The sequence below is a fragment of the Amblyraja radiata genome, chromosome 12 (assembly GCF_010909765.2).
Source record: "Amblyraja radiata isolate CabotCenter1 chromosome 12, sAmbRad1.1.pri, whole genome shotgun sequence".
Classification (NCBI taxonomy): Eukaryota; Metazoa; Chordata; class Chondrichthyes; order Rajiformes; family Rajidae; genus Amblyraja; species Amblyraja radiata.
The window spans coordinates 20541495-20568723 of NC_045967.1; the positions used below are offsets into that span (position 1 = coordinate 20541495).

General features: G+C 44.3%; 1 protein-coding gene across 4 annotated transcripts in view; it reads left to right on the forward strand.

Moving 5' to 3' along the window:
- Positions 1-27229, forward strand: part of LOC116978989 (rho guanine nucleotide exchange factor 6-like) — an 84031-nt gene that overhangs the window by 25310 nt on the left and 31492 nt on the right. For all 4 annotated transcript variants that reach the window (XM_033030332.1, XM_033030334.1, XM_033030333.1 and 1 more), the window contains exons 4-9: positions 10697-10824; positions 11990-12191; positions 15905-15975; positions 23567-23661; positions 24637-24732; positions 25615-25737. In XM_033030332.1, the coding sequence (XP_032886223.1) occupies positions 10697-10824; positions 11990-12191; positions 15905-15975; positions 23567-23661; positions 24637-24732; positions 25615-25737 (715 nt within the window). The remainder of the gene's footprint in view (positions 1-10696; positions 10825-11989; positions 12192-15904; positions 15976-23566; positions 23662-24636; positions 24733-25614; positions 25738-27229) is intronic.

Genomic DNA, 27229 nt, shown 5'->3' on the forward strand with positions numbered 1-27229 from the left:
GAGACAACAGATGCCACCTGAAAGATGGAGACACAAGGAACTGCAGATGCAGGAATCTTGAGCAAAACACAGTGCTGGAGGAACTCGGGTCTGGCAGCATCTGTGGAGGGAATGCATAGATGAACTTTCCACCCTATGGCTAAGCATCGAAGACGAGTAGCCAGTATGGACCAGAATGGGATGAGACAACAAATTAGTGTAACAGGGTGTGGTCTAGACTGGGATCTAGGCAGCAAGAGCCAGTGGCAGGATGTGGGCCAGACTGGGGCTGGAGCCCAAAAGCCAGGCAGGGTCAGGGTGCAGGCACCTTCTGCTTTTGGAATTGTATTTTTAAACTGACCTGGGAGAAATGTTTACTTAGTTTCAGTCTTAGAGGACTTGACCAGGTCTTTGCCTGTTTCTTTATACACGTCAAACTGATCCTGCAATGAGCTACAAAAGAAAAGGTGTGTAGAATCTGCATCACCAGGAGTTTTCCATCGATAATCATTCTCCTTGTGCCAGGCCACTGCATGGCACTCAATGAATCATCGCCAAACTGACCTTGTCTGCATGATTTGGCTTCAGATTGCCTTTAATTTTATTGACTGCCCACTGGTCTGGAGAGTTGAATATTCTGGGATTACTGCCAAAACTGCAGATCTAATTATAAATAATCCCCATGTTGTGCATGGACTAATTCCTTTACTTAGTGCTGAATCCTGAAAGGAAGTTTCTCCTCAGCGAGTCTCATCTTTATACACAGTCTCATGGTCCTCATCACCAATCAAAGACACAATGATTACAAAAAGCAATAATTAAGTTAATTTTCACAAATAGTTATCAGCTTTGAATTTAAACTGAAATAACAATCAAGAAATTGTTATGAAAATATCGGAGGTTCCAGGCTTGGCTGTCTTTGCCCCAAGCTAGAAGCCTGCAGATTCAATCTTTGCTCCAGATATCTGTTTATAAATTGGGTGAGTTATGGAACAGTTTCCCAGAGGAATCAAGTTCAGGTTCAAAGGTGGATGTAAAAGCAGTACACTATTCCTGAAGTTGTGGTAAATCAACATTGCATGGAAAGGGATCATCTGGTCATTGTTATTTTATTGTAAGATAATCTTGTTGTGCACAAGTTAGAACTTGGGTTTTGTATTCTATGACTACATAGTAGTATGCTTTCTCATTGATAGTTGGCATCTCAGGCATTGGGCCATCCTGGCATTGCACCATCTCAGTACTACTCCCTCAGCACTGTTCCTCCAACACAATCTGACCTCTTACTACAGTCCCTCTTGACAGTTCAGAGCTTCTCCACCAATGTCCCTCCAATAGTGTGGCACTTCCTTGGCACAGGGATTGTTATTAGTGTGGTACTTTCTTCCTCAGCAATACAAAGCTCTCTCAGTTCTGCCTCGCTAAGAGCAGCGTGCTCTCTCAGTGCTGCTCCTCCAATAATGTGTAACCTGACTGCAATGCTCTCTCAGTACCGCACCCTTTCGCAGCTCCATCTCTGTCCACTCTGAAAAGCAACAAGCAAACCTCACCGTGCCAGCATCTGCAGATGATGAATCTGTAGATGAAAGGGTTAAATGCTTTAAATATATAATAGATACATGGTATACTTGACTATTTTGTAGCTTTGTATTTCTACTTAACCAGGCTTTCTCTAGTGGGAAGGTACCAACTGATAAGAAGGACACGCCCAAACTTGCCCTGGACTGCTGTATATTGGCACCGTGACTAATGCCTTTGGAATGTCTTGTCCTGAAGGTACCCCAGACTTGGTCCGGACAGATGTGTGTTGAGACAATGACTAATGCCTATGAAATGTTTTGTCCTGAAAGTACCATCTGATAAGAGACAGATGCCTTTGAAATGTCTTGAAGTGCCAACTGAGAAGATGCCTTTGAACTGTCTTGTCCTGAAGGTGTCCTGGAGTGATGTATATTGACTGCATCTTGTGACCATGACTAATGCCTTTGGAATGTGTCCACATGGCAAAAACAGTATCAAAATAGCCTGTGAGTCTTTGTTCAGATAAGTGGTGGCTCAGGGAAGTCAAGTGTCTGTTGCTTACTTGACTGGTGTATCCCCGACACTTCCGCCGGCTGATGATCAGTAAAGCTTGAGTTGGTTTACCACCAGGGGCGCCGGGGAGATGGCTAGCCCTGCTAGCAGTCTGTTCGTTTTTCATCTTTTTGTTATTTTTAGCGTCTGTTAAGAGTTTGTTTTAATGTTCTTAGGTTTGTTTTATGTGGGGGGAGTGGGGGGGGAGGGGATCGGGGGAAACTTTTTTTCAAGTTCTTACCTTCCCGGAGATGTGATCAATTTTTCGGATCACATTCTCCGGGCTCTGCAGCCTACCATCGATGGAGTTGGAAGGCTCCTCGGACTGTCGTGAGCCCAACGGGGCATGGACTTAACATCGGAGCTGATCCCTTGCCTGGGATCGCTCCCACCGCGGCCTGCGGACTTACCATCAAGGGTTCGCAGTCTCGGGAGAGGCTAGTCGGGAGCTCCAACGCCGTGGAAGGCTCGACCAGCCCCGACGCGAGGTTTGATCGCCTGGCACGGGGGAGCTGACAACCCCCCGATGCTGGAGCTAAACGCCTCGACGCGGAGGGGCCCGAACGCCGCCGGCTACGGGAGTCAAGATCGTCCTGTCAACGGAGGGCTCGAGGCCCTCGATCGAGGACGAACAAAAGGAAGAGACTTGAACTTTATTTCGCCTTCCATCATGGAAGGAATGTGTAGGAGTCACTGTGGTGGATGTTCATGTTAAAATGTGTTTTTGAGTCTGTTGCTTTTAATTGTATGACTGACCTGGCCAGTGAAATTCCTCGTATGTTGCAACACATACTTGGCGAATAAAATCTGATTCTGATTCTAACCCATTGTGTGTTGTCTGTTTTTAAGTAGGAAGCTTTATCATGGAGCTCCCTCAGCATTGTCCTCTAATGGTGTGGCACCCCTCTGCACTGCCCTCTGTCAATGTGGCATTTGCTCACTCCTGTCCCTCCACTTTGTAGTGCTCCATCAGTACTGCCCTTCTGATTCTGTGGTAATTGTATTAGAAGTTAATGGTTGACGTTATTGAGTCTCTGGCATAGGACTTGAACCATGTCATGGTTCAACCACCCAGGTTTCTGTGCTTCCTGCCGTTGGGGAGATGGGAAATAGCAAAGGAGTGGTTCAGGAGATGCCACAAAGTTGCTCAATTTAACTGAGATGTTGCAAGATCATTTTGCAACATTTAAAATGTGCTTCAAGAATGATTTTCAAAAGTTACTTGTCAACCATGCAGCGACACATGGCTAATCTCATCTTTAGCTGCAGGTGCTAGCTCTGAGATGAAGCTGTGGAAGGGTCAGGTGGCAGGGGTATTTAGAGCACCAGTTGACATTCTGTGCTTGTTTCTCTAATCCTGCTTCAGAATGTATGACCTCAGCATCTGACAAGGGCTCAGGTTTTATTTTAAGACGTGAAGAATAGGAGAGCAGATGGGCATGGTTATGTAATGCTGTAAGATGCTTTGTTCTGGCAGGTATTCAAAAGTGGTGGGTGAATTTCCCCTTGGTTGTTTCTACCTAAAAAGGGAAGCACGAGCTCTGGTCTTTGTGTCAGCTTTGCTCTCCCACACAATCTCCCCTCTGCCTGTTGTCTTGCACCGGCTACTCTATTACTTGACTGTAAAATTCTCATCCCTGCAGCACTCCGCCTCTCTCCCAAAGTCTCTTTAATGTCACGTGCAAAGATACAGTGAAATGGCTATTCTACATGCTATGGATGACGGCAGAAAATGGCAACTCTCAGTCTTCTCTCCGAGTCTCACAGATTCAAGTATTTCTGCTGACTTACTTACCATTTTCATCTTTCCAGCACAGCTGGCAGTGCCTTCAGCTGCTGCAGGTCTTAGCTATAATTCCCTGCATAAACCTCTCCAAACTCCATCTCTCTCCACACCACTCTAAACCTCTCCATCTCTCTACATTTATCTCTTCCTTAAAAAATGTCTGAATTAAATCTTATTCCAGGTTAAAATCCAAACTTTTGGTCAGCTGCCGTATTGTCAATTTACTCTCATCCATTTTTGTTGCACTGAGTTGAGTGCATTGGGATGTTTTACTATATTGTACATTTTATAAGTACACATTATTACACCTCTGCATGGTGAGATGACTTTGCAGCCTTTGATTGATGCAGATGTCCACAGTATTCCTAATTTCCTCCTTGAGGTATGGTACCTCCAGCTTTGGTCAAAGGCTAAAGGATCAATGTGTGTTTGGTTTCATCCCATTGACCTCAGCACATTCAGTCTGACAACATGGAAGGAGATGATTCAGCCCCTCAAGGAGGCTCGGAGAAGTTTAATTAGGCCGAGCCGCTTTGTTTTACATAGGTCAGTGTATTTGACCCCATTCAGTCATATGCTCGATTCCCTTCAATGGCTGCATCAGTGCGGTTGTGGGGAAAAAATATCCCACAGTGGAAACAAGAATCAATTTCAAGTTCAAGTGAGTTTATTGTCATGTGTCCCTGTATAGGACAATGAAATTCTTGCTTTGCTTAAGCACACAGAAAATAGTAGGCATTTACTACAAAACAGATAAATGTGTCCATATACCATGATATAAATATATACACACATGAATAAATAAACTGGTAGTGCAAATAACAGAAAGTGGTTGCTAATAATCAGAGTTTTGTCCGAGCCAGGTTTAATAGCCTGATAGCTGAGGGGAAGTAGCTATTCCTGAACCTGGTTGTTGCAGTCTTCAGGCTCCTGTACCTTCTACCTGAAGGTAGCAGGGAGATGAGTGTGTGGCCAGGATGGTGTGGGTCTTTGATGATACTGCCAGCCTTTTTGAGGCAGCGACTGCGATAAATCCCCTCGATGGAAGGAAGGTCAGAGCTGATGATGGACTGGGCAGTGTTTACTACTTTTTGTAGTCTTTTCCTCTCCAGGGCGCTCAAATTGCCGAACCAAGCCACGATGCAACCGGTCAGCATGCTCTCGACTGTGCACCTGTAGAAGTTAGAGAGAGTCTTCCTTGACAATCTGATTCTCCGTAAACTTCTCAGGAAGTAGAGGCGCTGATGAGCTTTTTTGATAATTGCGTTAGTGTTCTCGGACCAGGAAAGATCTTCAGAGATGTGCACCCCCAGGAATTTGAAGTTCTTGACCCTTTCAACCATCGACCCGTTGATATAAATGGGGCTGTGGGTCCCCCTCCTACTCCTTCCAAAGTCCACAATCAGTTCCTTGGTTTTGCTGGTGTTCAGGGCCAGGTTATTGCGCTGGCACCATATGGACAGTAGCTCGATCTCTCTTCTGTACTCTGACTCATCCCCATCAGTGATACGCCCCACAATAGTGGTGTCGTCAGCGAACTTGATGATGGAGTTCGCACTGTGGTTCGCTACGCAGTCATGGGTATAGAGTGAGTACAGCAGGGGGCTGAGCACGCAGCCTTGAGGTGCTCCCGTGCTGATTGTTATTGAGGCTGACACATTTCCACCAATACGAACAGACTGTGGTCTGTGGACGAGGAAGTCGAGGATCCAGTTGCAGAGGGATGCGCAGAGACCCAGTTCTGTGGGAGATGTGAAGGAACCTTCATGTCGATCTCTTTTTCACTCTGCTTTAAATGTCTTCTTCACACCGTTCTGTCTTTGGTCACGTGTTCTTCCATGGTCCAATATAGCTTGATGCCATGTTCAGTTTTAATGCCATAGGGAATAAGGTCATAAGTGATAGGAGAATTAGGCCATTCAGCCTATCAAGTTAACTCCGCCATTCAATCATGACTGATCTATCACACCCTCCTAACCCCTTCTCCTGCCTTCACCCCCAAAACCCTAACCCGTACTAATCAAGAATCTATGCCTTAAAAATATCCATTGACGGTCACCACAGCCTTTCGTGGCAAATAGTTCTGTAGATTCACCACCCCGACTAAAGAAATCCCTCCTCATCTGCTTCGTAAAGAAACGTTCTTTAATTCTGAGGCTATGACCTAGACTCTCCATGAGTGGAAACATCCTCTCCACATCAACTCTATCCATGCCTTTCACTATTCACATATGGTAGTAGTAAAGTTGATGTATGTTAAGCTTCCCGAGCATAAGGCATGCGCACAAAACTGAAGGTCAGATTAGTCAAGCACCTGATGTAGAAACAAGGAAATGTAGATGCCGGTTTACACAAAAGGACACGCAGTGCTGGAGTAGCTCAGGAACTGCCTGACCTGCTGAGTTACTCCAGCACTTTGTGTCCTCTTGATGTGTAGACCCTTGAGGGGGTGGTCCCTTGCATTGTCAGCCAAGATCGCAGATGATGGATTGTATGGTTGCCTGGGTTGGCTAGTTTTGAACCCTTCTCCAGTCTGAAGAAGGGTTTCGGCCCGAAACGTTGCCTATTTCCTTCGCTCCATAGATGCTGCTGCATCCGCTGAGTTTCTCCAGCATTTTTTTGTGTACCTTGGCTAGTTTTAGTTTTGGAGGGAAATTGATGCCCAGAAAGTTTTCTTCGGAGAAAGGAGAATGAGTGACTGGTAAATCAAGTTGAAATCAAGGTGAACGTGAAGAGCCGATTCCTGTTTCCATAGCAAACAATAACTGAGCAGCAGAGATTTAAAGTGATTGGTAGAAATATAGGTGGGGTGTTGTGGCGAATATTGTTACTCAAAGAGCAATGAGGATCTGGAACTTACTGCTTGATGGGAAGAAATCCCCTTGCATTTGAGAAGTATCTAGTTGAGCTTCGCTGGGATAGAGGCCAAGGGCTGGAGGTGAAATAGATAGTTCTCTTGGTAGCCTTTGTAATCACAGTAGGCCCAATGGACTTTTCTGGAGGTGAAATTAATATTTTATTTTATAGGCCAATGGCCGTGAGAGATGTGGGAAAAATTGTTCAAGTAAAGGCCCTCCCCCCCCCCGTGTGTTTCACTATTGTTCATGCTGGCTGTTAACAACACTGTTAATAGATCTGCCGTTTGATTTTTCTTTTGTGACAAAGCAGAAAAAATAATATCTTGTGTAATGGCAATTTAAGTCTAGAGTTTGGTGGCTGTTCCTGTCCTTTGGTTCCTCTTTTAGTCAGTAAGCAGGAAGTTCATAATTATCGACCCTGACATCATTTCTTCCTTTGAGAGAATAACTGGGTATGCTGGAGTAAGTTTTGTCAAAGCTCTGGAAACTGTGCTCTACAGCTACTGGTGTGTCCAAAGAATCACCAAAATGTGCGATAGTTGGGGGATGAGTGCTCCAGCATAGCGATTGTGAATCTGATGCCAATGGTCACAATCTGATGTTGACCACTGTGGCGAAAAACCTGCCCCAAACCCAATCTTGTCAATTGCCTCTCGCTAATAGTTGACTGATGAATGATCATGGGCCTGAAACAAGTTTCTCTCATCACAACCATTTCCTGGCTTGCTGAATATTTCTTAAATTCTTTGTCGTTATTTCACATTTCCAGCAAATGTAGTATTCCAATCGCTTTAGCTTTGTTTGTGGCCAATTTAGGCCGTCGGTTGTGTAAAGCCATGATGTAAAGCAGCCAGAAGATAGACTCAAAATGCTGAGTAACTCAGCGGATCAGGCAACGTCTCTGAAGAAAAAGAGCAGATGATGTTTCGGGTCAAAACCCTTCTTGGCAACATCTCTGGAGAAAAGGAATAGGTGACCTTTTAGGTCGAGACCCGCTGCGTTACTCCAGCATTTTGTGTCTAACTTCGGTGTAAGCCAGCATCTGCAGTTCCTTTCTACATATGTAAAGCAGCCAGAGGGGTTGGGCCATCGCACCCCAGCCACACACAGACGTTTCAAAAATGAAAGGGAAATGTGTGCCAACTTTCCTTGGTCAACATTGTCACTGGACCATCGAGGGCTTGGTAGGCAGTGTGAACTGTATTCGCTGTTCCTGTAATGGCATCATGGGTTGCATAGTCATTGGTCGAACTGCACACAAAGATGATAAAAGTACACAATCTCTTCACTGCAGAGGAGGTTTGTTTACTTGAGGTTGGCTAGTCAGCAGGAAGGTGGAAGAAGTTAGCCAGAATAAAATTTTCTGCCAAATCCGTGCAGGTTTTTAAAGCACCTTGTTTACAAGTTCGGTAATTGCGTAGGTCATGTATAGAGCAAAACAGGCAGCACTTCAGGCCGCTGACCTTTGATCATCTGCTGTGTGAGCTTCTGAGAATTTCTAGCATTTCCTGTTTTCTCTTTCACATTACCGGCATCTGCATTTTTTTGCTTTACTATATCTGTGTGGCCAGCAGGTTTAATTTCCACCAATTGTCGCAGCTCACAGTCACCATGTGGAAAAGTCACAAGCAAGCATTGCACATTCGGTAACTCAGGCCATCCAACTCAAAAACCAATCAAGTACTTTTGCGATGCCGGGAAATTAAATACAGTTTTTGAACAATCGATCGTGTGCTGCTGACCAATTATCTCCTTTAGTTAATAAAAGGCATAAGGCTTGGAGATGTTGCCTCACTCAGCGGGTGAGGCAACATCTCTGCAGAACATCTATTAAGGTCGGGACCCTTCTTCATACTGATTATGGTGGAGGGATGGGGGAGAACGTTGGAAGAGAAGGGTCAGGACAAAGCAGGACTATGCAGGGCGGTGGGCACTCCCGAATGCCAGCTGATTGGGATGCCCTGCCGACAAAGTCCAACTGTGGAATCATGCGCATTTACTGGTAGAAAATTGCCAGTGTATGTCACTCAAAGGAATTCATGACATTGGCTAGAACTTCCCTGGAACCAGAATTTGTTGATAACTATGTTACATATAGCAATGTTACAAATTTTTGAGATTTAAAAAATCAAATCTGCAATTTATCCCATCAGATAAAGCATAAAAAGAAGTTTAATTTGACACCTAATTCACTTTCATATCTTCAGTATTAAAAAGGTTATGGCCATTTTCATACTCTGAAATTAGCATCTTGTTCCCTATTGCTTTTCCATTGACTTAACTCAAAAGCTGTGATCGAGGACAGTCAAAAGCCTATAACTTTCTTAAAAATTAAGCGCACTGAATGACATTTTCAGTTATTATAGATTGAAGCATTCTGAAACAAATATGAACCAATCGTGCTTGGATGACCTGAAATTAAAGCATATAATTAGTTAGTTACCTAAATGTAGCTAATTGCAAAATTCAATTACTAGATCTAAACATCTATCCATTTCTTAAGAAAAGGTTAACATTTTTAAATAGCCTAAGTGTCCAAATAACATTCACACAAGAATTCACAATATAACATGATTTTTAAATCTCATTGTCATGAATTTATAGGCCAAATGGAAGGAATTTATTGTTTAATTCCCATAAATTAATGGCCATTTAAATCATCTTGCGAGTGAGATTTTGTGGAACGCGATCGTTTGGAACGTTGCAGTTGCGGTGAATTTAAACCCCATATCGGCAGGAAAAACACTGCCAGTTCGTATGGGGCTTTAATCACATTTTCGCCGATGAAATTTTGATTAAAGTAATCGTAAGAAGCAAATTTATATGTAAAATAAACAACTTACCTTATGTTTTGTCCCCTACGTGAGGTCCGTCCCGTTGTCGGCGTTGATGGCGTTAGAAGTAGATTTTTACTTTACTCCAGCGCTTAAATTGTCCCGCGGTTTAAAAAAAAAAATATCCGAGAACGGCAGTTGGAACGGTTTTTCAGCATCAGGTAGTAGCCCGAGAAAATATATCTCGGACAGGCAGGAGAAAACGGCATTTTAATCCCGCCCCCCCCCTCAAAGGCGCCAAAGTCGCGCACACGGCCAGTGACAGAACTGCAGCGCCGCTGAAAGTCAGTTTTGTAACATACCTACTAAATAGGAACATTAAAGTTTGATATCTGTGATGAGGTTCAGAGAGTTTATTCCATTATTTCCTCTCCATTTAAATCTCACCACTTCCCTCCAAAACAAAAAAACTGGTAGATCATGAGTCAGTGGTTGCAGCTTCCTCCTGCTTCGTTTCATTCTGTAATTCTGAATGAGCCTATTTAACCCATCATCTCTGGTATTCCTTTGCAAGAACTCAAAGTAGGGGCAGGCTACCCCGCCCCTCAAGCCTACCCCAATGTTCAATGTGATCATGGCTAGTTCATGCCGGCCTCTTCTGTGCCATTTATCCATTTATTTATTTATTTATTTAAATTTATTTTTGTTAGAGAAGTAAGATACCTCAGTACCTAATACTTGTTGACATATTACATTTCATATACAACTTCTTTTTATAATTTAATAGCAAAACGGAATAAGGAAGAAAAGAGTAGAAAAGAAGAGATTAACATAAGTGGTACGTGAGATTGCCATTTCTTTATAACCCTCAATTCCTCAGCTCAGCTCATATCAGAGTGCTTGAAAATGTAACCAGGATCCCATGACGACACAATGCAGATATTCACCACCATCACACCTCAGGGAACTGAGAAATGCAGGCTTGCCAGAATGTCCCCATTCTGCAAAGCAGATTTAAATAAAATCTGGTGCATGTTTTGAGTTTAGAATAATTGCAGATTAACATTGCTACAGAAAGGAAGAACGCAAGTTCCCTTTTTATTTCCGAGCCAAGCTGCAGCTATGAAAGTATGAAAGAATGAATGTAAAATCTGCTTACTGTCTTTTGTTGAGAGAAGTGATCGGCAGCCATGTTCAGATGTGTGTGTTTGTTTGTTTTCATTTAGAGCGAGGCAGTGGAAGGACATGCTCCTCATTTTCACACAATCACAGTAACTCTGCTAATTCCTCGAGCAGCTCTCAAGCCCCAGCCACTAAAGCAGCCAGGACTCTGCGGAGGCAGTCAAAGCACTTGGTAATGTATCTCCTGTGAAGGTGGGTGGAAAGGAAGCTGGGTTACAGTGAATATATCTCACTCTTTTGTTTTTGGCGTAGTAATTGTTTTACTAATATATGTGCATGAGCCTGGAGCACACTGCATCAGCCTGGCTGTTATCGATGTACCACGTGCTTCATCCCCATACACATCACTTTCATACTCCTGTCCACATTTCCTTTCAAACTCTTGTTTGCCTCTGAGAGCCATCATCTATGTCTTCCTTGCTGTTTAAAGAACACTCTGCTGAATCCCCTGATGCATCTTGGTGATTGAGTGTAGTTAAGGTCTCAAGTTTAGAATTCTTCAAAAATGATGCACCTCAGTCCCCTGTGGAACCCCCTAAATGTTTTATGCAAACAATCTCCCACAGTCATGCAGGCAATAATTATTTCTTAACTGGAAGAAATTTTCCCCGACTCTGCCAAATTTAGACCAAAAACAATCCTTAATGTTCATATAGTTAATGCACATTTATCCCCATACAATGTTATCTCAATAGCTTGCAAGTACGGCAGGACTTACATTGATCCAGCACATGTGTAAACGACTGATTGGTCTCTTGTGCAATATGATTGTGTGGTTCATATTAAACTTGGGTTGTCATTAATTCCACAACTTAAAAATTGCCATCAATACTTTTGAACCCCAGGTAATATTTTCCTTTTATTAAGCTATTTAAGCTATTGATCTACCTGTATAGATTATTTTAACTTAAGGTATAATAAAATGCAGGGGTTAAGAGGGATAAATGGGTGACACAGTGGCGCAGAGACCAGGGTTTGATCCTGGCCTTGGGTGCTGTCTGTCAGGAGTTGCACGTTCCCCCTGTGACCTCTTGGGTATTCTCCGGGTTCTCCCGTTTCCTCCCGTGTCCCAAAGACGTGCAGGTTTGCCAGCTAATTTGCCTATGTAAAAATTGTCCCTGAGGTGTAGGGAGAGGATGCGAAAACAGGAAGACATAAAACTAGTTTGAATGGGTGATTGATGGTTGTCGTGGACTCGATGGGCCTGTTTCCATGCTGTATCTCTAAACTCAACTAAATCAGCACTGGTTTCATTGTGTAGCAGAACAGGTACAAGGGGCCGAATGGCCTGTTCCAGAGTCTGTCTGATAAGTGAGCGACTGTTGTGTTTGTTTCAGGAGATGACTGAGAATGGGAGCCATCAGATGGTGGTGAAAGCCAAGTTCAACTTCAAGCAGAACAACGAGGACGAGCTCTCGTTCTCAAAAGGCGACATTGTTTATGTCACTCGAGTTGAAGATGGAGGATGGTGGGAAGGCTCGTTCAAAGGAAGGTCAGGATGGTTCCCCAGCAACTATGTTCGGGAGATAAAAGCCAGTGGTGAGTGCCCTGTCTGGCCTCTGGCCAGTGTAGTCGGTGTTAAGTTGCTAAATCACTCTGCCCATCTAAGTGAGAGGTGTGAAAGTTTTCATTATTTTGCACATTCTGTTTTTTTCCCAATTTTCTTCATCAAATAAAATAGACATAATTTGTTTTGTCAACTATCTGGGTGGCTGCACACAAAGTAGATAATTGACAGTAAACTTGTTCCTGAAAATATTGATAGCTCTTAACAGCCATCTAGGTCTTACTCTCTGAAAACTCCTTTTTAATTCTCTTAAGCTCCTTATCTGTACAATTCACCATGACTATTACTAATTTATGCCATGTGGGTCATCACTAGTGAAGCCGGCATTTAATGCCCATGTTATTGCCCAAAAAGGTAGTGGTGAGCTATCGCCTTGAACTACTGCAATCCTTCTGGTGAAGGTGCACCAGCAGTGCTGTCAGGGAGGGCACACCAGGATTTTGACTTTCAATGAAGGAGACAGCAATATATTTCAAAGTCGGGATAATGTGCAACTTGTGGAGATACACGACTGCAGTGGTGTTCCCTTGCTCCGACTGTCCTTGTCTTTCTTCAAGGTAACGGTTGCTGGTTTGGGATATGTTGCTGTGAAACCTGGATGATTGACTGCATTAAATTTTGTAGATGGAGATGGTTTTGATGTACGTTAACCACTTGGATGTGAATGTAGGAAATATGATTAATAAATTGACATGATAATTGGTGCTGTGTGGATAGTGAGGGAGGTTGTCTGTGGCTACAGCAGGCACAGCTCAAATATAAAGCTGTCGTTACAGCAGAATTACCTGTAGACGCAGAGAGAGAGAGAGGTACTTGATAAGCATGGGTCGGGTGGGGGCAGGAACGTTACCATGTGTAAATGGGGATACAGAATTGAGGTTAAGCAGGGAGGCCATGATTTTATTAAATGTTAGTGGGTTTGAGTTGCCTCCTGATCTTCATCTATATGTTTATGTTCCCTGTCACTGTTCTCTGCTCTCAGAAGCCGCCTGTCTGTGTCAGTACTTCACCCACCAGCCACTATATTTCATGGTCAAAGTAAATAGTAAGCCTGGCATTCCGTGCTGGTGCTGCCCATCAGGTGGCTCGGCCCACCACAGTGCCAAGGCTACAAAGCAAAACTGAATGATAGCCTGCTGGATTCGAAGCATCCTCCTCAACCAGGTCTCAAATGCTTAATCGTGCATTTTACATCGGCCAGGAATTAGAGCATATGTTTTTATTGAAACCCTAATGCTTGTTGGAGCCGCATTGTACTGCCAACTGCGTCTGACAGCAGAAGCTTGACACTCAGATACAGAGAAGAGACAGTGAGTGAGGAGATGGGCGGCATTGATTTCCAAAGGGGACAGACTACGAGGTTGAAAAACCTACTGAATTACACTAACTCTCAGGTGTCAACTCTGTAAGCGATCCTCCTGTAATATTTTCACAGCAACGTACTATGCCTCAGATATTCACAACATATAGTAATGACTCTCATAGACCTCAGAGATTGTGGCCAAGTGAATTGCATTAAAAATTTCCAATTATACTAGATAGCTGGGGAAGTGAGTTGTGGAAAGGGTACAAAACTCGCAGAGTATAAATTGGGTGAAGCAGATTGGGATTAAAGATAATATGAAAGAAATGTGTTAGATATTTCCAAGAAGTCGTCATTCCGAACAATACTGTAACGGAGATAAGTCTTGTGAAAATTACCATCCATATGTGGCTAACCAAAGTAATTAAGGATGGTATGTGATCGAAAAGAAAGGAGAGTAGTCAACAGTAATGGCAGACCTGAAAGTGAGGAGAACTTTGGAAATCATTGCACGATAACTTCACAAAAAAAGTGATGAGTGAGAGGAAGGGACAAAAATTATTAGAAGGACAGACAGTAGCAAAAGTAAATGTTGGTCGTTTGGGACAAATGAATTAATGGGGTACCAGGTTGAGATGCATCCTGTCAGAATACAAGCCTGGGGTAGTGTGGACATGGTTGCTAAAGGGCTTCATTCCATGCTGGATGACTCGATTGCTCCATCTCGCCACCCATCTTTCATGGTTTTCTTTATTTAGTTTTAACCCCACTCCAGTTTTGCATTGGACTGTATCACTTACAAAAAAGGCACAAAATGCTGGATTAACTCAGCGAGTCAGACAGCATCTGTTTATGGTGGTCAGGACCTTTCTTCAGACACCTTTCTCCCTTTTTTTGATTTCCCCATCACGGGACAAGACTATTGACTGGCTTTTACCACAAACCTACCAACTCTCACAGTTATCTGGACTGCACATCCTACCATCTTGTTCTTTCTAAGAAGCTATCCCCTACTCTCAATTCTTTAGTCCTTTAGTAAATGTGGTTTACCCCTTCCTGTCATAGATAGATCCCTCATCCGTGTCTCATCTGTGTCCTGTAGTTCTTCGCTCGTTCCCCCTCCCCTCGACAATCTAAAGCCCCTGTCCCACTTAGGAAACCTGAACGGAAACCTCTGGAGACTTTGCGCCCCACCCAAGGTTTCCGTGCGGTTCCCGCTGGTTTTTGTCAGTCTCCCTACCTGCAACCTCCGGCAACCACTTGCAACCTCCGGGAACCGCACGGAAACCTTGGGTGGTGCGCAAAGTCTCCAGAGGTTTCCGTTCAGGTTTCCTAAGTGGGACAGGGGCATAAGGATAAGAGTCCTCACATTTCAGCCCACCAGCCTCCACATCCAACACATCATCCTCCAACATTTCCGTCACCTCCAACACAATCCCACCACCAGTCACATCTTCTCATCTCCATCCCTTTCTTCTGCAGAGACTGCAACTCCTAGGTTCACTCATACCTTCCCAAGCAAACCACCCCCGCCCCAGGTACTTTCCCCTGCAACCGCAGGAGATGTAACACCTGTCCCAATATCTTCTCCCTCACCTCTAATGGGACCCCAGCAGGTGAGACAGAGATTCATATATACCTCCTATAACCTTATCCACTGCATCCAGTTTCCCCGATGTGGCCTCCTGTACATCAGCAAGACCAAGCGTAGACTCAGTGATAATTTTGTCGGACAAAGCTTGCTGGATCTCCCGGTTACGAACCATTTTAACTCTTTTCCCATTCCCACACTGACCTTTTTGTCCTGGGCCTCCTTCACTGCCAGAGTGAGGCCACAGGCAAACTGGAGGAACAGCACTTCATATTGGACAGCTTGCAACCCGATGGTATGAACATTGAATCAATTTTAGGTGACTACATGCAACTCTTCCACCCCCCCCCCCCCCCCCCCCCCCTTCTTTCTCCCCTGCTCCTGTCCCCTCTGCCTCTCCTGGACGTACTTATTTCTCCCCTTCCACCTACAATCCTTCCTCTAGCTTAAAAATTCACAATTCTTCAATCCTTTTGGCATACACCTGTCTTTTCATCTCTGGCCTTTGTCAAGCCATCTGCCTATCAACCCCCCACTCACCTTTATCAACCTGCCAGGCTTTGTCCTAACACCCCCTCTCTTACAGCTTTCCTCCCCCTCAAATCAGTCTAAAGAAGGGTCCCTATCCAAAACATCACCTATCCATGTTCTCCAGAGGTACTGCCTGACCCACTGATTTGCTCCAGCACTCAGTCTTTGTTTGTAAACTAGTATCTGTTGTCCATAACTGCTCATCGTGCTTCAGATGTGGTCTGATTTAATAACTTAGCAAACATATTATTCACTTGCAGATAAGCCACTTTCCCCCAAGTCCCTGAAAGGACATGAGACACCTTCTGTTACAAAGAATTATTACAGTTTGGTAAGTGCCTTCCTGGCTTGGCTCTATTTCAATCGCTGTAATTCTGTTTAATGAAATACTGCATATAGTTTAGCTTGTAATCTGTTTACAAAATATCTTGTTTTAAATTGGGACAAAACTGACCATTTTTAACTGGTATAATTTGCTATTTTTATAAATTACAATCTGCTCTTCAGCTGTCGGCACAGACCTTGGCCTCACACAATGTGAATCTCGTCCCACACTCACATTCTGCATCAAAGCCCTCTCTCTCCCCTCCCCTTGCAGGGCTCGAAATTAACAGTTGCCGGGGTGCCAATGGCCACCTAAAGTCCCGCCGGGCAACCTAAAAGCCGTGTCATTTTGCCCGGCTTGGAAAGCACCCGGGACACCTATTGTTCAACTCTATCTCTCTCTCTCTCTCTGTCACTCTCCGTCTCTGCCCGCCATCCGTGTCTGGGCAGCTGGGTCTCATCTGCCTGCATGGCCGGCCGCCTTGCACATGCGCACTGCCACGGCCAGCACATCATCGGCCGCCCTGCACATGCGCACTGCCACGGCAACTGGTCGGCGCCGGGCACTTTCTCCCTCCCTTTGCATTATGGGAGATCTGGCCGCCATTGCTGTCCGGTCGACGCCACGACCGATGAAACCCAACGCAGAATCACTCCCTGACCCTGGAGCTGGAGTAACTCCCTGGAGTATCTCTTGCTTCTTGGTTTCCTGGTCCTCCAAAAATGTTCCAAATGGAATTTAAACTGGTGGAGGGTCCACCACCAAACTCTGAACAATAACAGCCTATTGCACTTTATCTGTTTATTTATTGTGTATATATATGGTCTATGGTATATAGACACACTGAACTTTTATCTCCTGATCTGTATTATGTTTACATATTCTGTTGTGCTGCAGCAAGCAAGAATTTCATTGTTCTATCTGGGACACATGACAATAAAACTCTCTTGACACTTGACTTGGACTTGAGCATAAAAGGGTTTTTGGGAAAAAAGAGCTACCTTAAATGTAATTGCGTCTGGTTGGGTAACTATGGTAGGGTGAAGACTATTCCATGCTTTAATTGTGCGGGGGAACTACATGGAGCAGCCAGCATCTCTGGATAGAAGAAATTGCGTGACGTTTCGGATAGGGACCCTTCTTTAGACTCCCTCTGGTTTTAGTGTTTTTAGTTTAACTTAAAGATACAGCGTGGAAACAGACCTTCGACCCACCGAGCCCACGCCGACCACCGATCACCCGTACACTAGTTCTATCCCATACATTAGCGACATAAGTCAAGAGTGTTTTATTCTCTCACATCCCAGTTAGAACAATGAAATCCTGACTTGCAGCAGCACAACAGAATACGTAAACATAATACTCTGTAAACAATGTTATAAATGAGAAAACAAAACAGTGTATATTTATAGATGAATATATAATTACACATATAAGATTGTTAAGGGCTTGGACACGCTAGAGGCAGGAAACATGTTCCCGATGTTGGGGGAGTCCAGAACCCGGGGCCACAGTTTAAGAATAAGGGGTAAGCCATTTAGAACGGAGACGAGGAAACACTTTTTCTCACAGAGAGTGGTGAGTCTGTGAAATTCTCTGCCTCAGAGGGCAGTGGAGGCAGGTTCTCTGGATAATTTCAAGAGAGAGCTAGATAGGGCTCTTAAAGATAGCAGAGTCAGGGAATATGGGGAGAAGGCAGGAACGGGGTACTGACTTGGGATGATCAGCCATGATCACATTGAATGGCTTTGCTGGCTCGAAGGGCCGAATGGCCTACTCCTGTGCCTATTGTCTATTGTCACACACACACACACATAATTTCCCTCCTGGGATTAATAAAGTTCTATCACATAGGAATGAACGGCAGATGCAGGTTTAAACTGAAGATAGACACAAAAAGCTGGAGTAATTCAACAGGTCAGAAGAATCTCTGGACAAAAGGAAAATATCACATTTTGGGTTGGGTCAGAAAAAGGTTCCTGCACACCTTTGGAATGTGGAAGGGAACAAGAGCACCCGGAGAAAACCCATGCGATCAAGGGAAAAGGAGCAAACTCCATACAGACAGCATCCATATTCAGAATCAATTCCGGGTCTCTGGCACTTTTAGGCAGCAACATTATGGCCAATGTACTGCCCCATAGTCTTGAACTGAATTAAAACATACAGTAGCTGTAAAGGGGGACATAGCGTGACTTAGAGATTTAAAACTGAAAATTGATCTTTTTTTTTTAGTAACCAAAGTTGTCAACGTATAATTTTTTGTGTGTTGGAAAACAAAATATAGTGGCACAGCTGGTGGACTTGCTGCCTCACACGCCAGGGATCTGTGTTCGATCCTGTTCTCGGGCACTGTCTGTGTTGAATTTGCACATTCTCCCTGCAAGCATGTGGGTTTCCTCCCACATCCCAAAGATGCATTGGCTTTGTAGGTTAACTTGTCTCTGTAAAATTGGCCCTAATGTGTAGGGAGTGAGTGAGGAAAGTGGGATAACAGAACATGTGTGAATGGGTGGTAGACAAAAAAGCTGGAGAAAATCAGCGGGTGAGGCACCATCTATGGAGCGAAGTAATAGCCGACGTTTAGGGTCAAGACCCTTCTTCAGACTGATGGCGGGAGGGTCTGGAAAAAGAAAGGAAGAGGCGGAGACAGTAGGCTGTGGGAGGGGAAGGAAGGAGAAAGCAAGGACTACCTGAAATTGGAGAAACCAATGTTCATACCGCTGGGGTGTAAACTACCCAAGTGAAATATGAGGTGCCGTTCCTCCAATTTGCTGTTCCTCACTCTGGCCATGGAGGAGGCCCAGGACAGAAAGGTCGGATTCTGAATAGGAATGGGAGTTGAAGTGCTGAGCCACCGGGAGATCACATTGGTATTGCGAACTGAGTGGAGGTGTTGTGCGAAGCGATCGCCAAGCCTGTGCTTGGTCTCACCGAGGTTGATCATACGCTGAATAATCCAACCACATTTTTGATTGGAAGTGGAAAGAAATAATAGGAACTGCATTAATTGCAACGTGTAAAAAAGGGTTGAGATACTGTATTATAATTTTGCTGCATGTCATTGTGGTATATATCATGTCTTGATTGGTGAATATGTTTAGTTTGTGACTTTATTTGAAGCAGAAATAATATGTGAATCAGAATCAGAATCAGAATGCTTTATTGTCATTGCATGTGTCACATGCAACGAGATTACTGTGTCTCTCCATTTAAAAGAACTTCAAACATTCACATACTCATACTTTTTACACTCCCTCCCTCCCCAAACCCACCCATGGATTCACATTTACATAAATTAACACTCTCTCCCACCCCCCCTCCTTCCCCATAACCCGTTCCCGAGACAGAGTTCAGTTCCAAGATTGCTGATGGGTAAAAGCTGTTCTTGAGTCTGGCAGTGCGTGACTTTAGCGACCTGTACCTTTTTCCTGAGGGCAGCAGTGTGAAAAGGTGGTGACAAAGATGTGTAATGTCTTTCACGATATTACAGGTCCTGCTGCGGCATCTGGAGTGGTAAATGTCCTCCAGAGCAATGCTTCATTGCTCATAATTCCGGCTGGTAACTACGCACTTCGTCCGAGCACATTATCACACGCGTCATGCAAGCCGTCTTAAATGACCATCTAAGCTGTCATTTGGCAACCTAAAAAGCTGCCTATGTTGCCCGGCTGGCAACAGTGGGGAAAAAAGTTGTGAGAGCTCTGCCTTGCCTTTAAGCTGCATGTTCTTGACATAGCTTTCTCAACAGGAGCAGTCTGAACATCTGACATCATATGTTTGAAGTGGAGCTCCTACCTCAGCCTTGCTTTCTCCAGAACTGACATACATTTTAGCCGCTGCTCTGCTGTTGGACACATAGGGCAAGTGGGCAGCAGTCCCTTTTCATAGCAGCCTTGCATTTCTGCTGTGCCTTTTACACCCTTGGGTGTTCCAGAATGCTGTGCAGCTTACAACGTGTGCTCACTGAAATAATTGATTATTTATTTTTGACAGATATTTCAGAGATAAATAATGGTATATCTAATTTATTTATCATTCAGTCAAACCATGGAATCTTCTAGGCCACGTGGGTGATCAGGCAGAACCATATCTGCATCTGAATGATGGCATCTGACAGTACAGCACTCACTCAGAATCATGTCTCTGCCATGGGGCTTCATCCCAGGACCCTCTGCCTGGTAATGAGAGAGCTCACTAACCATGCGAGCATCCAAAGGAAATCAATGTACTCTTCATGGAACTAGGAGACCAGATATTCTTCGATGGGAGTGATGTCAGTGTCACAGGAGGGGTATTGAAAATTGTTCAGGAAATGCATTCTTTATCTTCTGTCCTCTGGCCAATCAACACACGAGTTGGCGTAACGTAGTCTTCAGCTTTCACCTAATATTTATTTAACTAAATATCTTGAAGACAAGTTCTGTCAGCTGCCTACGCCCCAATGTATTGTGGTATGGATATGCAAAATGAATGCAAATTAAGTCAAAGGCAGGTCTGTTTTATAAAATAAATGTAAGTGATCTACAGTGCTGTTATAGAGTCATGGAAACAGACCTATCGGCACAACTCCTCGTTCCTCATTCTATAACCCCACCACCCTTTGAGTGAAAAGGTTGCCCCTCGGGTTCCTATTAAATCTTTCCCCTCTTACCATAAACCCGTGTCCTCCAGTTCTTGATTCCTCTACACTGGGTAAAAGACTGTGCATTCACCCTATCTATTCCATGAATCTCATGATGTTATACATCTCTATAAGATCACACCTCAGCCTGCCCAACCTCTCTCTATAGTATAGGCCCTTGAGTCCTGGCAACATTCTCGTATACTCTAATGTTCATGACGAACAGGGAAGTGATTGCCGCCGTCTTGCCCTGGGTTGGCTTCCCCAGGAAAGATTGTTTACCACATATCTGTTTGTGGAAGAAACAAGATGCGAGAGACAGCATCTGTAGAGGGAATGGACAGACGATGTTTTGAGTCAGGACCATTCTTCAAACTCTGAAATCTTGCTATGTGCACATCGGCTGCCTTGTCTTCACATTACCACAGTTGTTGCAGCTGAAAAGCCCTCCTGTGATCACATAGAGCCATGGAATGCCCCAACATTGATGAGGTTTCTTTAACCACTTGTTTTCCTATTCAAAGTGGCCATCGTAATGTCACTGGAATTTCCCATGAGATGCAGCAAAAGCAATCGGATGAGACCGCATACCACCATGTGTATTCCAGCTCTCGCCATGCGTCTGGCCAGCTTGTTCCAGTACAGTTACAGCATACCCAACAATGTGGAAAATTGCCTTGTACGTCCTGTCTACAAAGAGCAACCTGGATAATTACTGCCCTGGGAGCACTCGGTCCATCAGCAAAGTTGTTGATGGTGGAACCCAGAGGGCATTTAAGAGTTAACATCATTGACGTTAGCACCACGTGACCTAGACAGAAAAGGATGCCGGAAATCACAGCAGTCTGATAGCTTCAACACCATTTTAAGCCAGACGAGTTTTTAAATCTCAATTCTGATTCAAGATTGATTTGATAATCTCCAGTTCCATCTATCAGTACAGCAGTGTCCCTGCTAACCATCAAAAGAGATTATATCACGTGCCCATTCTGTGAGGCTCTGTCCAGCAAATGTTTTTGGTACATAGCTTTCACCAACCTCCTAGTGTAGTAGTTGTGGCTCCTGACTTAGCTGTTTCTATCCACTGGAGAGAACACTGTTCTGCCTGCGGATATTTAGTAGACAGTGAGTCACAGCAAATGTTTTATTCTAAGACGTTACAAATTGCAGTTGAAATCTTAGTTTAAAGTAGCCCAGGTACAGAGTTGGATCAGCAGAGGTGTCAATCACTCCATCAGTGCCAGAACATCAAACATGCTGTGTCTGTGTTTCATTCTGGAGTTACTTTTACAGTCTCTGAACCACACCAAGCCTTGCACACAAAAACATCAATCTTTAAAATAAAGTATTTGTCCACACCTGATATTTAGTTTAGTTTAGTTCAGAGATACAGCGCCGAAACAGGCCTTTCAGCTCACCGAGTCCACACCGACCAGCGATACAGACCAGCTATCACCCTCTACACTAGCACTATCCTACACACTATGGATAATTTTACAATTACCGAATTACCAAAGCTAATTACCCTGCAAATCTGTATGCCTTTAGAGTGTGGGAGGAAGCCAGAGCACCCAGAGTAAACCCACGCAGTCACATGGAGAACGTGCAAACCCCACACAGGCAGCATCTGTAGTCAGGATTGAACCCAGGTCTCTCGCACCGTGAGGCAGCAATTCTACCTCTGTGCCACTGTGCTGCCTCCACTTTTGCACATGCAGGTGTGTGGTTGTGCTCCACAGCTAGACATGTGCAACTCTTCCTTATTCCTGCAAGCTCACCTTCACGGCAGCCAAACCAATCAGAGTTGGAACTCAGTCAGGAGAAGTCAGTTTGCCACTGCAGAGATTAAGTAATCTGTCTTGCTAGCTTTTTGGAGGATACTAAAACAGCTGATAAACATCCTTGCATGAACAGCACTAACCGCTACCATTCCACACAACGTAGCTAATAGTATTCTTGAGTATTTATTTTCATGCACCAGGTGACATACTTCACTCCATTTCCAATTTTTTGTTCATTTTTCAGCATGGGAGCATTGCTGGAAAGGCCAGTATTTATTGTACATCCCTGTTGCCCAATGCTCCCAGCACCGTGGCAGTTCCAATGTGTAGGCCTCATGACACTGAAGCAGCAACAAGATGTTTCCAAGTCTGGGTGATGTGCGACTCGGAGTGGAGCCTGCGAGTGGCGGTCTCCTGTGCCCGCTGCCCTTGTCCTTGGCGGTAGGGGCTGTAGGTTTGGGAGATTCTGTCGCATTTGCCTCGGTAGACAATGTACACTGCTTCTACCACAGCTCGGAGGTGTAAGCAATGAATGTTTGGAGTGCCGACCAAGGGGCTTCTTCATGCATGGTGTCGGGTTTTGGAAATGTTGAGGCTGCACTCGTTCAGACAAATGGGGAGTGTTACTCCAGACTTTCCTGTAGATAGTGGAAGGGTGCTGACATATGTGATCCACACGATACTCATCCACCTATAGTCACTGTATTCAAGTGATTGGTGTTGTGAAAGTGTACATTCTGATCACCGGGTACAGTACAGTGGAGCAGCAGTATCTACACTGGGTAAAATGTATTTCCTTTAGGCTGTAAGTTCTGTCACGGTGAATCCTGTGAACCTGCAGAGTCACCTACAGCAGATTAAGGCTTGTGTCATTAGTTACCACATTCCCCACAGGATGGTTTGTATTACCTGTGTTTTCAGAGATTAGTTTTGGGGAGAGGACAGAGAGTGTGTGCTGTGTGAAGCATGGGACATTCACAATAGGCCAAACATCCAGAGCTGCCCCATGACATTTCATATTGGGCGAAAATAACAATAAAACGGCACCTAGTTTGAATGTGCTAGTTAAATAAAATCTACCTGAATCCTAAAAGTACATACAGATGAGTAGCTCAAAGCAATTAATCTGTGCCGATCGTCATGCTGTGATTGTACCAAGAGTAACAGGTAAATGCTCTTTTTTTCCCCTCAGGTTATACAGAATATTTTGGACAATGAACATGATTATGCAAAGGAGCTGCAGGTGCTGCTCAGCACCTACCTGCGACCGCTGCAGGCCAATGACAAGTTAGTATCCCAGGTCCTGCTCTGTCCTGGTCACCTTCACTCAACTATACACCACTCCAAGGTCACCTGCACGGGCACCAAGTACTAGCGGCGTGGTCTTACTACTTGTAGCATTTACCCTTCTTGCACTTGCCTGAAGCCTCTTCCTATTAATTTACTTAGCCATATTCCCTTCCCAGGTCTATCACTATTACAATTCTGGCCTCACTATAATCCCTAACTTTAAACGTCCATCATTGGAGGTTGTGCCGTCAGCTCTGGTATTCCCACCGCAAACCTCGCCTCTGCTCACTCTGTCTTCCCCAAGATGCCTTCTTTTAACGTATTCCTAAACCCAAGATCAATTACAGATGCTCCCCAATTTACGATGCTTCGACTTACGATATTTCGACTTTACGATGGTGCCAACGCTGGGCAGCTCACTTCCGGTCACGTGACCAAATTGTATTAAATGCGTTTTCGACTTACAATATTTTCGATTTACAATGGGTTTATCGGAACGTAACCCCATCGTAGGTCGAGCAGCAGCTGTATCAGGCTCACGGCTACATTGAACATAGAACAGCACAAGAACAGGCCCTTTGGCTGTCCGTGCCTGACATGATGCAAAGATCAACTTTTATCTGCCAGCACATAATCCATATCCCTCCATTGTCTGCATATCCATGTGCCTATCCAAAAACCTTTTAAACATCACTATCATATCTGCCTCTGGCAGTGCGTTCATGGCACTCACCACTGTGCAAAAAAAAACAAAAAAAAAACACATCTCCTTTAACCTTTGCCCTTTCACTCTTTAATCCTGGGGAAATGGTTCTGACTGTCTATCCCATCCATACCAATATCCCCACATATGGATGAATGCCAATAATTGTGTAAAGCAATCTGGAATGCCTCTTGTACTAAAGGCCAATGGCTCGAGTGTCCACTCCTGCCCTAACTTTACCATTCTAAACGTTCTCTCTCTGGTTCCAGGTTATCTGTTGTGGACATCACTGCACTGAAAGGAAACATGGAAGAAATCTACTTGTTTCAGCAAAGCCTTTGCCAGACTTTGGAAGAATGTGCAAAGTAAGTTGAGAATCCATCCGTGAGCACTGAGTCTGACAGATTCCTCTTGTATTTTTGGGAAAGATTAATTTTCATGTTGGCTGAAGTTTACAATCTCTTTGTGGCTGTGTACACACGTCCGACCACATACCCACCTACCCACCCTTCCGACCGCCCACCTACCCGTCATCATCATCACCGGCTGGGTGGGGAATGGGTGTTTTGCGTTTCCGTCCAGGGGGTAGGGAGATGTTGAGATTGTGCCACAAAAACACTTCCAGGAGGTGGCATTCTTCTTTAGAGGGTTAGTAAGTACATCATGGCAGAGTCATAAACAATTCAGAAGTTTACTGGTAGGGCACTTTCTGTAGAGCAGGTCCTCGTCAGGGCAGTGAGAGCAGAATTACGAATTTTACTGCCGTTAATTGAGATGAGGATAGGGCAGGAGATCAAGATGACCTTGCCTTCTCTCCTTCAGTACTCCCCTTCCAACCTAATAGTGATCGTTTTACACTGTCAATTCAGCCACAATTATGCAGCATAGTCATAAGGTCTTACAGCACGGAAATAGGCCCCTCACCACCAACATGGGAGCAATGTGGCAGGAAACCAGTGCACCTGGAGAAAACCCACGCGTTCACAGGGTGAATGTACAAACTCCACACAGATAGTGCCTGAGGTCAGGATTAAACCGGGGTAGTCTGGCGGTCTACCACTGCAACACTGCGCTGCCCCTATTGAAAAACTTGATATCCTTAAATGTTTGTAATCCTGCGTGTTAGTGAGATCATATACAGTACCTGTCTATGATTCTGGCCCCAAGTGAAAGTAATGTTGGGAGTTTACATTTGCTGCTGGCCGTCCTTTGTCAGGTGATTAACACGTCAATGGTTTGAATCTCAGGTTGCCAGATGCTCAGCAGAAGGTTGGTGGCTGCTTCCTGAATCACTTGCCTCAGATGAAGTCGCTGCACCTCGCATACTGTGCCAACCACCCTACAGCTGTGAGTGTACTCACCGAGCACAGGTAAGAGGCACATTCCCACTGACCCATCACCAGCTCCATGTCATTGCTCACTAGTTTAGTTTATTGTCATGTGTAACGTTAGATAGAGTAACCCCCAACCTCTCCTCCACAAAATTCTCAGTGTCTGTTTGGCAATTGTTCTGTAAACTAGATAGTTTATTTGTATTTAACCAGATTCGGAGTTATGAAGGGAGAATGTTTAAATTAAACTTTCCATGTTAATGAATGAATTATACCGATAAAATGAGGTGTAGAAGTTTGTATCTCTAAATGTTTTTAATCAGGTATGTTAGTGGGATTATATACATGTGTATGATTCTGGTTGCAAGTGAGAAGTGATGTGACTGAATCAAGATTAAAAAACAAGCAGAGTTTGCTTCATTTAAAAGTATAATTTGACTATTGGTGGAAAAGCCTTTTTTATCGAGATATAACCTGTCAGACACTCATGCTCAATAATGGGAAATAGATTTGTACAAGAAAATAGTCTGATCAGAAAACAATTCTGACAAGATTATCAGATGGAATTGGAAGGATTTGGAATAAGTACGTTTGTAGGTTGTGGTATGAAATATCTCTAGCATCACCAGGCTGTGCCAGAGCAAGTCCTGACCAGATTGTTCATCCGAAACGCAACCATCTGCACTGCATGATGGGCACTGCAGCCAAGTTTCACACAGCAAAACGCCACAAGAAGCAGTCGTGCTGTTAATTGGTTCACAGGAGAGATATTGCCGGCAATGCCAGCATTTATTGTCCACCCCAGATTACCACTGTTATCTGGGGTGGAGATTGAGTCAACCGCTGTGGTGGGTCTGGAATCACACCTAGGGCGGGCACTAAAGGGAGAACGTGTCCCTCCTGAAGGATATTCATTAAACATGATATTCTTGCAATTTGGGAATTTCATGTGACCATTAGTGATAATAGTTCCTTATGCCACAATGTATATAAGTACTTAAAGTTCACCAGCTGCCGAGGCAGGACTTAAACTGGTAATCCTGGATGCAAGCCCTGTACATTAAACCACCATGCTACTGTATCACACGAAAGGCCAGTTCAATTGTTAGATTCTGATGATGTTGCTTGAGGGTGAGCACACTGGGAGAATTTGTGAATGCTTCTTGGAATAGTATTTCAACCTGTATCACAAGCCTTTTGTGAACAAATTTGAAACACACCAACTCCAACAAAGCAGCAACACCACAGTGCAGCACTGATCTAATGCAGGCTGCATAGAGTGGCCTTAAACTCACAACCTGCCGATACAGACTGGAGAAATCACCGTGATGGTCATTTAAAGTGACTTGAACATGATGCCAATATTGCTCAAGTTAGTGCACTGCAATGGGGCACACATCAAAAAGGCATGAGACAATGTCCACACAAATCTCGGTCTTATTTAGCACTCTTCGTGTTTACACACATGAACGAAAGATCTCTTAGGTTCTCCAAAGATGAGGAAAATGATTTGAAGCCACTGACGTGATTT